Source organism: Pelodiscus sinensis, chromosome 4 (assembly GCF_052426305.1).
Source record: "Pelodiscus sinensis isolate ZL-2025 chromosome 4, ASM5242630v1, whole genome shotgun sequence".
NCBI lineage: Eukaryota > Metazoa > Chordata > Testudines > Trionychidae > Pelodiscus > Pelodiscus sinensis.
The window spans coordinates 131,732,023-131,748,270 of record NC_143055.1 but is presented as its reverse complement, the minus strand read 5'-3'; the positions used below and the strand labels follow the sequence as shown (position 1 = coordinate 131,748,270).

Below are 16,248 nucleotides of genomic sequence, written 5' to 3'. Positions count from 1 at the left end.
CTTACAGGGAGAAGCCACTGGAGCCCGGCATCAGCTAATCATGGGGGACACAATGAAGTAACCGTGATGGGAGTGAAGATCACCGGGATCAGGTCATGGGTGCAGAGGGGGAAACACTGCGCAGAGGACCCCGGATGAAAGCAACCGCTGGACGCGGCCCAGGGGAGCTCTGCCCAGAGACGACTTCAGGGAGGCGTGGAAATAGGCTCCACAGTGCCAGTCCAGCTTCCTTCTCCTGGAGGGTGGATGACCGCCCGAGCCAGGAGGTGGCTCCTGAAGCCGAGAGACTTTACGGGGCTCCGGAGGGAGATGCGCGGATCAGGCGGAGGCGCGGCTGGAACCTGAAGAGAAGGCCCTGGAGGAGTCGGACAAGGGGCTGCAGCCTGGCACCGTGGCAGGAGATGTGGGCCGACGTCTCCCTTGCGCCACATAAAGGGGCAAGTGTCGCAGAGGCAGGGGTCACCCCCACAAGTACACACTCACATGCAACTGCTCTGGGAAGGAGCCTGCCAGTGGGTCAGGGGACCAGGGCGCCATTCAGACTGGTGCTCCTCACCCTCCACAGGCGGTAGGAGGTCCTGCCCCTGGCTTGTGCGGTGGGGCACCAGTGTCAGAAAGGAAGGATAGGATACGAGCTGTGAGCACCCACAGCTGTTTCCTAGGGACGGACAGCCGAGTGAGCAGCCAGTGTGTGTCTCATTTCTGCTCCCAACTCTAACCATAGCCTGGAGAGTCCTGCTGGCCCCAGCCCTACCCCCGCCCTGGGGAGCCCTACTAACAGTTCTCACTCTGCCCACTGTACCCTTGCCCTCAGCTGGGAAGCCCTGCCCTTTGTAACGAAGCACAAAGCGGGGAGCCCTACTGACCCTGCCCTAGGCCCAGAAGCCCTACTGATCACCGTGAACCTCAGGCTGCACAGCGTAGCGACCCCCATGCTAAGCCTGGGCTGCGGAGCCCCCCCCTTGTAACCATACCCCTAAATGGGAATCTCCACCAGCCCCAATGCTAGTCTGAGAAGCACTCCTGACAACCCCCACCGAGGCCACCCCTAACCCGAGGGTTGGTATCTGTACCATGCCCTGGCCTAATCTTAGGCTGGGGAGGCCTAAACTGCTGCAACCCGGACCTTACGCGGGGAGGCGGGTTAGTCACACCCACTCGAACCCTAGACTTGGGAGCTGCATCCAGTCCAACCCTAACTACAGGTCAGGAAGTCCACACCTTATAACCCTACCACTAAACCAGAGTCCTTCCCTTGGTAAGAACCACGGATCCCAACCCTAATCTGAGACCGGGAACAACCCGAACCCCAGGCAAGAGAGCCTTGCTAACTCCAACCCTTACATACCCCTAGGGACTCTCTGACCTTCACCCTCACCCTGCTTGGGGGCACTATGCTGTGTAACCCTAACCCGATGTGAGGGAGCCCTGCTAACCCCAACTCTGAACCTAGGCAGGGAGTCCTGCTGACCCCAATCTTAGCTCTAGGCCAGGGAGCCCTACCCCTAGCATGGGGAGCCCTGTTGGCCCCAGTCCTGAAATTAGGAGAAGGAACCCTACCCATTGTAATCTAAACCCAAGGGCGGGTCGCCTTACCATTTCTAACCAAACCTTCTGCTTGGAAATTTGATGACCCAACCTGTACCATAAGACAGGGATTTGTACTGACCCAACCCAAACCTACACCAAGGACGCCTGCTCACCCCAACCCTAATCCCAGGCCATGGGACTTTATGCTTTGTAGCCCTAATCCTAGACTGGGGAGTCCCTGGGCGGAGGTGCTCTGTGACCTCACAACTGGAGGACCTACCCTTTGGAACTCAAACCCTCCATTGGGGAGTCCTGACAACAATCTTATCCATAGGCACAGGGGCTCCCTACCACAATGCAGGGAGCCCAAACAACAAGCCTAATGTTAGGGCTAGTGGCCCTACCCTTTGTAAACCCCACTATAGGCCAGAGCACCCCACCTGTACTGACAATCCTACTCTAGCCCGGGGCTCCTACAGACCCCAACAGTAACCCTGGGGTTGAGCGCGCAACCTTCACTCTAGGCCAAGGAACCCTACTGATCCAAACTCTAGCCCCAGGCTCAGGAGCCAGTGGGAGCCCTCTACTTTGTAACCCTAGCCCTAGGCAAGGGACCCCTCCCCGTTGCAAATGTTACCATAACCCTCCCTTTTGGCCAACCCTCGGGCAGGGAGCCTTACCATGTGTAGCCTGGAGACTCCTACTGACCCCAATCCAAATCCCAGGCCAAGGAAACCTCTGACCCCACCCCTAACTCTGGGTTGATGAGCCATACCCTTTGTAATCCCAACTCTTGCAAGGGGATTAACATACAGTTTCCTGCCATAAATGGACAGTTAAAATTGGGCTGATTTTAATTAAAGAATGTAACAAATGTATTAAACTACAAGATTAATGCCCTATGCTTGTATTCACTTAAAGTCAGAGTCAGACATGGATACAAGAGAAATAAGGATAAAACACTTCCTAGGACTAAAACTTAGGACAGAGTTGGTCCAAAATAAAATTCTTACCAGAGGGGTCCAGCAACAAAGCTGACCAAGGTCAGGATCTCTTCCAAATAGGCTGATTTCTTTTGTCTTCTCATGTGAGAGAGCAAGAGATGGATAGGGTGTGTTCTTCCACTCGCTTTTTATAGTTCAATCTCTCTTTGAAATCCATTTTCTTGAGGGTTATCCCTAACAGTCATTCCTATTGTGAGGTTGGAATCCAGGAGTCTGCTAGTGAAAGAGGTGAATGGCTGTTTGCTAAGGTGCAGATCTGTTCACTCCTGCCCCACCCTTCTCCCTTGCCAAAGAATTGCCACTTGATTGGTGAGGGCCCATCAGCTTAGAGGACACCAGGCCAAAGCTGTGAGTCTGTCCTTTGTCTTTGAGAAACAAGTTTATCCACTCCCAGACTTGCCTGGTAAACACAATTCTGTCATGATTTCAGCTTTTGTTTAAATCGTATATCTACTATCACTACACACATTTCTCTGTGACATTACCAACCAGTGAGTTGTTAGTTTTCAAATGAAACTTCACAAGGCATATTTTGTACAACATGTATAGGGTGCGAACACGGGGGGGGGGGGGGGTGTTTCATCACACCAGTCATCCCCACCATAATCCCCCGACAGGTGGGAAGACAGGACTCCAAATCACATCCCATAAAACTCATGCCTCAGTGGTGTGGAGATGATACTTCATGCAAGAGGCAGTAGCCAGTATGAGGTTTCCATGGTGTTCTTCCAACTTCCAACTCAGGAATCACAAACTGCAACTGGATAGTTCTTGCGGGGATTTCAATTTACAGGCCTGGTCACTGTCTCAGATAAAAGGTTCTTTGTGGGATTTCCCAGCAGATTTGATATTACTGTCTCCACCACCAGCAGGCTTAAAATAAAACACTTTGTACCAACTGCCCACCTACTTTTAAAGAAAAACAAGAATTTATGCCTTAATTTATAACCCAACCATATTTATGGCGACACCACACTTCTACACCAAAAGAACATAGAGAGGACTGAACCAAGATCAGATGCCTATGAGGACAAAGACATTACTATCCATACTTCACAGCTAGGGAGCTGGGGCAGAGAGAGAGGTCAGGTCTACACTAGGGGATAAGTTCGAATTAAGATATGCAACTTCAGCTACGTTAATTACATTAAGTACCTTGCGTCAAACTTTGGCACCACTGCCACGGCGGGAGGTCGATGGGAGAAACATTCACATTATCTTTCCTTACTCCTTCCAAGGAGTAGGAGTGCCAGTATAAATGGGGGCAGCCCCTTGGCATTTGATTTAGCAGGTCCTTAGTAGACCCACTAAATCGAACGCCAGAAGATGGCCCTCCAGAGCATCAATCTATGGATAAGTATAGACATGGCCAGAGAGCGAGACAAAGAAAGTAACTTGCCCAGGGTTACATAGAGACTGACAACCTAGAATTTCAGTTCCAGTCAAGTGCCTTAGCCACAAGGCCAGATTTGCTCCCTGAGAGTATGTACACCCTGCACATAACCTGCCCCTGACCCATGCCAGCTCACTGGGGCTCAGGCTAAGGCACTGTTTAATTGTAGTGCTAATGTTTGCACTTGTGCTGCAGCTCACACTCCGGGACCCTCTCACCTCACAGGATCCTAGAGCATAAACCCAAGTGATGACACTGTAAATCAACAGCCTCTGAACCCTGAGTCAGTGGCACAGGCATCTGCAGTGTAGACGTACCCTGAAATTCCTTCTGCCAATCATAATTCAAGAGGAGCTTTTCTGCGTGCACAGAGCCATGCTGAACGAGACAGGAGGAAGACAATTCTACATGTCCCACATGATAAAATCAATGGTGAAAGTAATGAAAACTGAGACATCTCTTTTGCACCAGATAGCTTAGCCAGTCAAAACATGGGCTTAGATAAGCTTATGAGGTCTGAGATAATCAAACAAGAACCAAAGAGTTTAAACTATTTTATTTATTTATTTTTCAGTCTAAACCAATGAAGCTTCAAGAAACCAAGCTATTTGGATGAAAGGAAGAGATGCCACCACCACTGGACGTCGCTCAGATTTTTTCCCCACATTATAAATGTCTAGATTACAAAAACAGAAGAATCTGAATATCATCTGGAGTGTCACAGAAAAGAAAGAGTTTGTCTAAATGGCACCAAGAAAAGTAGTTATGATTCCGCAAGCCTATTTCAAGTGTTTTTGGCTGCCGTATTACAGATTGGTTTGCAAGCCTCAGAAATACGCAACCTTTCAACGGAGTGTGACCAGCTCCTCTGATGAAGTTGGATGAATGGCAACCGTCTCATCAAAGCTGGCCTTTGTTGCTCCCATTTTGACTGCTACAGCGAAACCTTGCAGCATTTCATCGCACCCTAGTCCCTGCATGTGTAGTCCCACCACCTTCAAACAATAGGAAACTTACTTTAATACAGATGAGCATTTAATGACAGTTATCACTGAACCAGCTAGAGAATCTCCATCAACCTGATCACTCATTGGCATAGAGAAAAGCTACTTTTGACCTAGTCAACAGCCTTTCAAACAAATCTACCCATTTGGAGTTAGTGAAGAGTTAAGGTCGCCCAGTAGTGTTTCCAGCCTGTGGAAAGCAGCTTGCTTCAGAATATGGGAAGTGACAAAATATAAACCTTTGAAAACTAGGAAATACGAAGTTACAGTCCCTATTACCCCTGCAGCACCATCTTAACTTTGTGCCCCTGCAGCTGGCAAAACCAGAGGGAATCTATCAGCATGGGCGTGGAACAGATTAAACTACCAGGGAAGCAGAGGATTTTTCATCTCTTGAAATGCTCAACTCAAGACTGGGGGCCTGTCTCAAAGATGTTTTAGTCAAACACTGATTAGGCCCAAAAGAGGAGTCAGATGAAATTTTATGACCTGTGTTATATATGAGGTCAGACTAGAGCGGCGTAGCTGAACCCCTTCAGCCTCATATGCCACAAATAATGATGAGGTAGGGATGTAAAATCCCATGTAATCGGTTAGCTGGTTTAATCAGGATCCTGCTGGCAGTGGGCCAGTTATTTTACCTTTCGCTAGCCACACCGATTTAGCTAACAGCAGAATACAAGCTGTTCCATTCTCCTTAACATTTTAGCTATGACTTATTTCATTTGGCTCACCTTCTCTTCTTTGCCAGCACAAACCAGCTTCATGACACACTTAGTTTTCCTCTGCGTTACAGCGTGATACATGGGGGTAAAAGAGGTGTTGTAGATCTTCACATTCTCTTTTCCATATGTCGAAATGGCTTCCTCTGTAACACACAAGAGACATTTGACTCCATGGCCTGCAGAGGACTATGGGCTAGTTACACTACTGGGCTCTCGCAGCACTACAGCACGTCTGGTGAAGGACACCACGCCAACAGGAGAGCGCTTTCCCTTCAGCGTAATTACTCCACCTCAACAAGAAGAAACAGCTGTGTTGGCGGGAGAGAGTCTCACATCCATATAAAAGTGGTGTCTGCCCCATACTAAGTTGATGTAATTTACATGGCTTTTTCATAACCCAGAGCAATGTAAGTTTTTTTATAATGGAGGTTGCCTATCTCCTAGAACTGGAAGGGACCTTGCAAGGTCATTGAGTCCAGTCCCCTGCCTTCACAGCAGGACCAAGTACCATCCCTGATGAATTTTTGCCCCAAATCCCTAAATGGCCTCTGCAAGGATTGAACTCACAACCCTGGGTTTAGCAGGTCAATGCTCAAACCACTGAGCTATCCCTCCCCCGTTAAGTAGTAGTATAAACAATCCCTCATACTCAAGCAGGATGAAATGAAGACCACTTTACACAGCGACAGAGGAAAATGTTCTGTACACTTCTTAATGACATTGGTACTTATGCAAGCAATTGAAACAGTCTATTGCTAGCACAACACAGGGACCAAGCGTTGTAAACGACTAAGCATTTGGAAGAAGTAAAGTATTCTGGACAAACACATTTTAGTAAGTTTTCCAAAAAGAACAAATCTGACATTCAAAAAATAAATTAATGGCGGCATTATGGAGGTGTCCTCAGACATTTCATAGTCAAAGTGTATTTGAGTTTTGCCCTTAAGCAGGGCCACACTTATGTACGAAGAACACAGCACAGCATCTGCAAGCCTACAGCACTTTGAGTAAAGAATGAACTTGGCAATTTACAAAAAAAATCTATTTATTAGTTGTGGAGATAAAATTAAATGTGGGATCCTTAAGAAATATAGGCACTCACTTTTTGACCCACAGCTGCAGTAACTGCAATATACTTTTTGTAGTTAAAATTCTCTAAAATCTTGTGGCTAGGTTATACAGTAGAACAGAGGTGGGCAATAATTTTGGAAAGTAGTCAAAGGCTATACTCTTCCATTACTTTAATGGAGGAGGTGTGGGATCTGGGAGGGAGTTTGGGTGAAGGAGGCAGTTGTGACCTGGGACAGGGGACTGATGTGTAGGAGGGGATGCAGGAGTTTGGGTTGAGACCTAGGGCAGGATGGGATTCTGACCTGGGGCAGGGGATCGGGGTGAAGGTAAGAGGAAGCTGATGTTCCTAGCTCTTACTGTTTAGGAGGAGTTCTTGAACAAACAGACACACAGATGGACGGACAGAGAGAGGCACATTTCTAAACTATATAGTAAGACACTGTAACTGTCTGTACGCACTGCTGTGTTCACACCCTACACACTACTGCAAAACGTTTTTTTAAACATATGCCTTTACAAGACAGCACCTAAAACTAATACAGGTGGGATCTCCCTAGTCGGACACTCTCAGGACCGTAGTGGTCCTGAAGCACAGTTTGCTGCTGCCTGCCCCAGCCCATGGCTGGCGCTCCCCACCACTGCTCCTGAACCTGGCCAAACAGGGTAATATGGCCCAGCAATATTTGTGGTCCTGCCAGACCAGAGAGACATGGATTTTAGAGGTTCAACCTGTAGCACACGGCTCATTAATATCAGTGTAAAATGCATGTGTTAACTTCTTATGTGAAGCTCTACATGCCTACTGTACAATGTCACTAGAACAAGATGACAGCCTGGCCTAGGCAAAGGTGATAAAACAGATCTGCCCTAGACAAAGGAATGTAGGTTACCTCAGTTTACACATTAGCTGTGAACAAAGCTATCAAGCGATCCAGCAGGGGTTGTGTTGAGCCTGAACCAGGATTGCCATCTGCTTAAAAGTATTTTTGTGGACAACATGGAAAAAAAGTTACTGAAACTTTTTTACGGACGCATTCTTACACTATATAAAGATACGACAAAAGGGAACACTAGTCAATGTTTTTATTCAGACATCACAGCAGCAATGTTATTATGCTAGTTTAACCTATTTACTACCCACATTCGCATCCTCCAAGTTCTGAAAGCTTTCGGGCAAGGCAGGTGACCCTTTTGGGACTCTTCTGGGCACAGGCAAAATTCAAAAGGGGTGAGGAAAACAGACTTTTCTTCAGGTTTTACCTACTTCACATCTCGGGATGGGGGTGGGGAGGGGGCTACGGCTGAAAAGGCTGAATGATGGGCTGCAGCAGGAGCATGAGGGTTGGTGACACCAAAGAGCTCAAAGCTGGTCACCACAGGTGAAGAAGAGCAGCCCCCACCAGGAGAATTCCCCCCTGCCCCAGGAACTGTAGAGTCTACGGAGCTGCCCTGCAGAGCTTGCCCCAGAGCCAAGTGGGAGGAAGCTCAGTGGGTTTTTATTGACATGGAAATGTTTTACAGACAGGTCCAATTTTAGCTCCTTTTTACGGGCTGCCCACAAATTTACTGACTGTTGGCAACCCTGGCTTGAACTCAAGAGACTGAGAACCAACATTGCTCCTCGTACCCCAGAGAAACACAGGTGGCCTTCCTAACTTTGATATTTAAGACAATTCTTTGGGGATATAAGGAAAAAAGAGAGTCCAACTGAATCTTTCACTTAGGAACACATGAGAAACCATCATCTTGTACTTCCGTGGAAGCTCCTGGCTGAGAGAATTCATCAGCCATGGGTAATGGCGAACGAAATCATCAAAAAAGTCTGTGCCTTGTTAGAGAAGTTCTAGACTTGTAGGCACATATTTTTATTTGCTAGCAACTATCTCTAACTTTATTTCTTTTATTTGGCATCAAATAACCCAGGTCCTGCTGTTAATTAACATGTTCTATTTTAACTTAAAACAACCCAGTGAAGTGTCTGAACTGCTGTAATAGTTAACTCCAATTAATGTCACAAGCTCTTGGGTATTGTGCCCTTAAAGGAGTAGATAAACCTTATTATTTATCTAAGTGGTTCAGGAGAAGGCTGAACACTTCAGGGTAGGTGGTTCTGTAGACATTTGGAACAGGAAGTGTGCTGAGGTCACCTTGCCAGGTATAACTACAGCTGGAGGAAACAAGGGAGAGACTGTTGTGTTTGTGGCAGGCTTCTGGGTCAGGACAAAGCTAGCAGAGCACACAAAAACTCAAGGGACTGCTGTTTGTATCCAGGCTGTGAGCCACAGCAGCACAGCACTTAAGGCACCCATGGTTACAACACAGGATGTAACCTCTCCTTACAGGTCTGGATTACAACCCACAATACAACCATAACTATCCACAAACCAAACAGTCTAAAGCCCAAGAAGTCATAGTTAAGGTTACAAATAAAGAAAATTAAGCATGTTCAGGTAAGAAATGATGTTAAGGACACCAAAACAACTACAACCTGCTCTGTCAGACTCATCCAGCTTCCCATGGGATTAAAAAAAAAAACTCACCGAAATCTTGTGCATAGGCTACATCTAAAGATTTTTTAAAGATGTATGGCCTTTCCTTAGATGTTTCTCTTTCAGCAGAAACCTTCACTATGCCCTGTAGTGCTACTATGCAAATGCTATTCTCTTATGATTATGACACTTTAGGGTTTGTGGACCTAGGTCAAATTACAAAAAAAATTCTTCAAAATCAGTTTAGTCTCCTCTCTCCTCTCTTCCCCCCCCCCCCCCAACGGCATTTCTACTGGACAGAGTTAAGGGTGCCATAATTATATTTTGATTCCTAAACCTAGTTTGTTTGTTTTTTAAGTTTAACCTTATCAATGTAGTTCTTGATTTTGGGACAGTTACACTGTAGTTTACCTTACATTACTGATTGAGTGTGCCTGTGCGCCAAGTGGAAACTTGGACAGATAACTAGGGAGGAGTATAAATATATTGCTCGAGAATGCAGGGGAGCTCAGTCCAAGTTAAGAAACTAACTGGAAGTTGACAAAAATAAAAGCTTGTTTTCCTCTTCTATTTTACGAATAAAAACTAAATGTGAGAGGAGGAAATATTCTTGTTCAAAAATGATGAAAGAGACAGTGACCAGAATCAATCAGTTCAATTAACTAACTACAGAAAGTACTTTAATAAATCAGCTGAATTTTAAATGCAAAATATGTTTGGACAAACTCTCATTTGTATCCAGCACATTTAAGGGAGTTTTGTATAATAAAATTAAAATACTATTTTTGTACATTTGAATTGAATTTCTATCCAAATACAGCTTAACATAAATTGCAAGTAAACAGTCTAGGAAAAAGTTAAGCAACATTGGTTAATTAAATGTGTACATCTATTGTACTCTCCTTGTTAGCAAAAAGCAGCACCAAATTGGTCCTGTGAAGGTGATGGGAGGACTCAAGGGATGTTGGGCCAGGCCCATAGTTAGACCTAAGGCCACACGAGCACTTCTGCATCACAATGTGCCTGCAAGGTTGAATATATAGTCTCACATTCATCCTATCGTTACCTTCTTTGCTGAAACTGCTAGCACCAGACTGCAACAGGGAATGAAATAATGACACATGCCCACTAGGTGAACAGCACTCATCTATTTGTTCCAGATGGGCCACAGAGCCTTCCTCAGAGGTATGAACATGGCACTTACAGATGAAAGGTACCATATCTTTTTACTGGCACCTAAGCCTACAGCCCAATTCAGTCAGTTGTTATAGCTCTCAATACTAAAACACAAAAGGCTAAGGAGACACCAAAACAGTATTTTCAATTGGAACTTACCTTCCGTGAGTCCCACCGTTCCGATGGGTGGGTGGCTGAAGACCACAGTAGGAATGTTGCTATAGTCTAGTTTGGAATCCTGCTTGCCTTCAAAGAGTCTGTGTGCCAGCTTCCGTCCAGCTGCTATTGCAACTGTAAGTATGGAAAACAGATGGTATAAGCATGAATTCCTAATGCTGGCTAATGCTACTCAGGTATCCTGTACTAGTTAGTGGCCTATACCGGCAGCTTCAGCGCAGGATCCAACCTCATGTTTATGGATCGTAGAGGATGAAAATTCCAGAAGGTTGAAACTAATGGGCAACATTTCCAAAACCACCCAAATCACGTAGGTGTCTAAGCCTCACTGAAAGCCATTTAATGACTTATGACTTTCAGTGAGATAATAGCCCCAAGCAGCTACCTCACTTTTGAAAATATGACTTGGTCCTAGTGTACTGTTAAGTTACACTAGCAGAGCTATGCAGAATCACAGGATGAGCATGGTGGGGGCTGTGGATGACGTGTTACCAACATAACAGTGCTGCTCTGAGGCCCAGAGTAGATGCAGTTTTACCAGCATAACTGTTTGTGGCTGGGAACACAACTATACTGGAATAACTGGTCCCACAAGAGGAGGATTTTGCCACTTCAGCTATACCAGGAAAACACTCCTAATGTAAACAAAGCGTCAGGTGCTTTTGAAAATTTCCCCTTTAGACTCTGTAAATTCAGAATTAATCTCATCCAGGGGTAGGAGGCTTGAAATTTGAACCTGTGTGCCTCTGTGAAAAGAGTTGTTTTTCTGCTTTGGAACTTTGCCGTAGAAAATCACGGTTGGGAATAAGCATATGGATCGTGTTCCTCTTGTGATGTGTGATGCAGTAGCAGCTAGCATTATACCCACTTGGCACAAACATAGCTTTGAACAAGGCAGGCCAGGGTGTGGCTTCATCACGACTTTCAATAAGAGAATAATTCCTTTCCCATTTGCTCCACAGCCATCTATTTCTAGCACCTACATTTTCTGTTTTTTATGAGACAACAAATGGAGTTTTCCAGTAGGCTGATACTATCTGCACCAGAATAAGGACACCACCTTGAATCATGAAAAACTGTATTTGAGTGGCCCCATTCTGTACAACTCTGACCCGTTTTCTTTCCAAACATGCTGCACTCCTCTTCCCACATCCTACTCCATGCAGTGGTGACCAGAGGTCTTTCACCAACACTGGGCACTCCCTCCCCCCACATACTACTTTGCACACACCTGCAGCTAGCTATGGGCAAGTGATAGCTCCTAGAAGAGGAAGTATCCACAGTTGGACAGGTAGAGTGAAGAGGTGAAAAATCCTGCACCAGCTATTGTCCTGAGTGGAGAGAGGCAGCATGAGGGACTCTGCCGAAGTAACTCGTGCAGGGGCAAAGGGCAAATCAGTCAAGCAAAAAAATATGGCAAATGTCTGAGAGTTATATTAATGCACAAACATGACATGAATGAGTATGACGGCTAGATAATAAGCACACCCAATGGAGAGGCAGCCTGTTGAGTCATGCCACATTCAAAGCAAGGCCACGGAACACACACAGTGCCAAAATAGATTACACAGATGATATAGAACAATAGCCTTTGGTGTCTTAGCTGGTCCTAAAACAGTCAATATCCTGTATGTATGAGCTGACATTCCTTGACCTCCTCTGCCTGGTGGCATGTCAGATGGCTGCCAAAAATACCACAGTGAAGAGGAATTATTGCACCTACCCTCTGAAAAATGTTGGAAGGACCTGAGCAGCAAGGGCAAGAACAATGGACTTTTCTTCAGCCACCCCCACACTAAGTCAGGGGAAGGAAATTCATTTGTTTTTTTAAAAATAGGCACGGAGGTGTCACAAATTAATTTGCTTGTTTCTCTCTGCCACCACTGGGCTCTCTGGGGGCTTGTGCTTCTTAAGTCACTTAGGAACTTTTGAAAATCTCACTAACTGTTGGCTCCTCTTTTTGAAAATGTTGCCCCTAGCAGCTAAATGTAGGTAGGTGAGTACATTATCACAGGTATGGGATCCGCTAGGTCACTGTACAGCCAAATACAATATAGACCTGTTACCTGGAGTCAGGAGTGCTTTTCCACATACGTCTCCAACAGCATAGATCCCTTTCCTGCCGGTGTTCTGGAACTCATCGACTACAATGTGACCTTTGGCATCTAATTTAAGACCCTGATATTGGAAACAGCAGCCATGTTAATATACGCAGTAGGTATTATGAAAAAAATGACAGTTTCAAACAGCATTTCACAGTTGCATAGCCTGTTCTGAATGAGAATTGCATTCCTCTTAAAGAGGAACCTTAAACGTGCAATATGAAGTTTAAAAATTAACATGGGAAAAAGTTTCCCATATTTACCTTAACTTTTCTCCTAGTTCCAAAAAGGCCCAACCAGTGTAACTGTGCTGCTAAAAATGTTTTTGTTTCCCATCCTTTGCAGCAGTTGCATCATTTTCAGTTCCACCAGGACAACAGTGTTTGGACAAAAGTTTTACATTCTATAATGCACCATCACCATTCACAGAATAATTTGGTGATCAAAGGCACTGAGTTACACCTGCCCCAAATTACCAATCAGACTTCCAGTCATTGCTGGAGGATGCAATTAAAACTCCATCATACTTAAACATTTGTAGGCTTGTTTTCATACTACCCTCTTGAAAGCCCAGGACTTTTCAAGTGTAGCGTACTATACGAGATATTAGAATCTTGGCCGTGGTGCTGCCATACATTCCCTGCACACACAAGAGTCTGTTCCTCCAGAGGTCATGGGAGAACTGGGGCCACATATGCAAGGCAATAATGCAACGTGCATTTTCACAATTATTGGGATATAAAGTCTTTAGAGCTCACCAGTTTGTCTAGATTAAGCCCCTCAGTGTTTGGTTCTCGCCCAATGGCCCACAGCAGACAGTCAACGTCCGAGATTGTGCTAACTTTGGGTTTGTGACCGCGTACAGAGGATATCACTGTTACTTCCAACAATCCCTGAGGAGATTTTGTAACTGATTTGACCTATTGGTAAATCAAATATAGAGTAAGATAAAAAGGTTAAAAGTGGAACTTTTGTGGCGTGGCAGTATGATCAAAACCAGCATAAAATAAATATGAAAGATCAAACCCTGTTCTTTAACTGGAACACACACCAAATGCCATGCCAATAATTAAGAATCTGTTTCTGCTTTTGCAACAGAATGGAGAGAGACTTGTAGGTAACATGGCAAGTCACACATGGCATCAGTATTTGAGTAGAGTACAAGGTGTTTGTAGGCTACACTTACACAAAGGGGAATCAGTGACTGAAACAAAGATTTGGGGGTTGTCATAGATACATTGGCTAAACATGAGCTGCACATGTGACAGTGAAGCAAAAAGTTCTAATGTGATCCTCGGATGCATAAATAGGAGACTCTCAAAAAAGAGCAGAGAGGTTGCTTTACCTCTAATTAGCATTGCTGCAATTGCTGCTGGAACACTATTTTCCAGGTCTGGCATCCATAATTTAAGAATGATAAATTGGACAGGGTTAGGGTTTAGAAACAATGTTTAGAGGGTTAGAAAACATGCCTTTTAGAGACTGAGCTCCTGCTCACTCTGTTTAGCTTAATGAACAGAAAGTTAGGGATGACATGGTTACAGTCTATAAATACCTACAAAAGGAACAAAGGTTTTTATTAAGTGTTCTTCAGTCTAACAGACGAAAGTATAAACACGATTCAACGACTGGAAGTTGAAGCTGGAAAAACAAATCAGACTGGAAATACGGCATAAATGTTTCATATTGAGAGTATTTAGCCACTAGAACTTACCAAGGGTTGTGGCAGATTCTCCATCAGTGGCAATTTTTAAAATCAATATTAGATTTTTTTTTCACCCCCAAAAAACTTGCTTTAGGATTCTGTGGAAGTTCTATGATCTGTGACATACAGGTCAGACTAGTTAATCAGACTGGTCCCTTCTTGTCTTGGCATCTATGATGAACCACAGTGCGTAGAGCCCCAGTCGTGGACCAGAATCCCACTTTGGTAGGCATTGTATGAGCAGAACAAAAAGACCATCTCCACCCCAGGCAACCTGCAATCAAAAAGCTCAGGACCACGGAAGAGCAGGTCTATGGCGGCTTGGCTTTCCTTTCAGTGGTCAGGAGTCTGGAGCCAAGACAGTCTCTGCATAACCATGTCTGCAGCCACTGAGCAGGCAACTGCAATCATTCGGGAATGTGCCAAGGAGCCAGCAGTCACTGCCAAGGGAGAATTATACCTGCCTGGTTCTGTAAGGCCAGGTAGCTTGCAACCCTCACCTGTGAGGTTTCAGAGAAGTAGGCCTCCCTACCAAACAGTCCAACCCCTACACATCTCCCTCCAGGGGGACAGATCATGATGCACCGAGATTTTCCAATTTCTCACAGTCTTCCGGAACATGGTAAGCAGAGATGGAAGTGAGGTGAAGACACACACTACCCCTTCTGAGGGGCTCAGTAGCATCCACCCATTCTGCTACAAACTGGTTGGTGACCGATTCCAGGGAACCCTTGTTGACTGGCATGGTCAACCATCCTGGTTGTGGGGGATTTGAAAGCTTGTGGAACTTCTCCTGAATCGCCACCAGCATGACAGTCTCTTACTCTGCACAGGAAATCACAGGGTAGAGGAGGGCTTTGAATCACCATTTAGTCTGGTAAGGGGGAGTGGGAAGTGGATGACAAAGACAGGTCCAGGAGGATCATCTTATGGTGGCTTATTTAGCCCTTCCTCTCCATCTCACTACCTGGTTCTTCTCCAAGGCAACCTCGTCTGGTTTGTCAAGCTGAAATTGGGAGGCCAAATGGCCGAAGAGGATACAATTCTATAGCGGCCCACAGAACCACCTGGGTATCTGCAGAGGGGATGTGCATGTTGGATTGGGAGACTCTAGGGTGGCTCTCTCCCACCCCATTGGAGGACGAGATGGCCTCAAGACCTGCGCCTCTAGAGTCTTGGGATGCTGGATATGAATCCCAATTTTGGCTCCAAGACAATCCAAGAAGATAGACAGACAGATCCTACAGAGATACCAACCCTCCTGCTGATAGTGATGTAGTGGTTACCTGCTAGGTCAAAAAGCAGAGTTATGGGGGAGCCATCTACTTTTTCTTCCACCTTTCAGCCTTCAAGAGGAGGCATGGTGCCAGGCACTGTACTTGAATCAATGCTCCTGGCTACCTCAGGAGAGAGCCTCTGAGGAGGAAGCAGTCAGAGAGGAGTATGGGATGCAATGCAGAAACAATGTTAGTCTTGGGGACAGCATGTGGCCCCTCATAGGGGGCTACATGCTGGCTCGCCAGTTGCTAAGCTGTGTGTGCACTCCAGATGAGGGTGTCTAGCTGGGTGAACTCCAGATGCCCTGAATCTGACACCACTCTCAGAAAATCGAGTATTAGTTGCCTGTACCTGACCTAAAATAGAGCTGTATGAAGCTCAACAGCTTGTCTCTTCCATCAACAGAAATTGCTTCAATAAAAGATACAACCCTACCTACCTTGTCTCTCAGACCAGAAAAGCCAACATTAAGAAACAAGCACTTGGTATGGGCACCTCTGATGCGACACAAAGCCTTCGCAGGACAATTAGGGCTTGACTCTAGAGCTGTAATGTTTGGCCCTGAGGCAGGAAAGAGGTGCTTTGGAACAGCAC

At 45.6% G+C, this 16,248-nt stretch overlaps 2 protein-coding genes across 4 annotated transcripts in view; both read right to left on the bottom strand.

Annotated features, from left to right (window-relative positions):
* The window catches only part of SH2D4A (SH2 domain containing 4A), a 30,647-nt gene extending 26,319 nt beyond the window's left edge, over positions 1–4,328 (bottom strand). For both annotated transcript variants that reach the window (XM_089778168.1, XM_089778169.1), the window contains exon 1: positions 2,544–4,328. The gene's annotated coding sequence lies outside the window, so the exon portion shown is untranslated. The remainder of the gene's footprint in view (positions 1–2,543) is intronic.
* Positions 4,329–4,466: 138 nt separating this feature from the next.
* Positions 4,467–16,248, bottom strand: part of GSR (glutathione-disulfide reductase) — a 28,303-nt gene continuing 16,521 nt past the window's right edge. For both annotated transcript variants that reach the window (XM_075929297.2, XM_006125372.5), the window contains exons 9-13: positions 13,430–13,591; positions 12,636–12,747; positions 10,552–10,683; positions 5,666–5,799; positions 4,467–4,922 (exon numbers count right to left, since the gene is read on the bottom strand). In XM_075929297.2, coding sequence (XP_075785412.2) covers positions 4,773–4,922; positions 5,666–5,799; positions 10,552–10,683; positions 12,636–12,747; positions 13,430–13,591 — 690 coding nt within the window. In that variant the 3' untranslated portion in view covers positions 4,467–4,772. The remainder of the gene's footprint in view (positions 4,923–5,665; positions 5,800–10,551; positions 10,684–12,635; positions 12,748–13,429; positions 13,592–16,248) is intronic.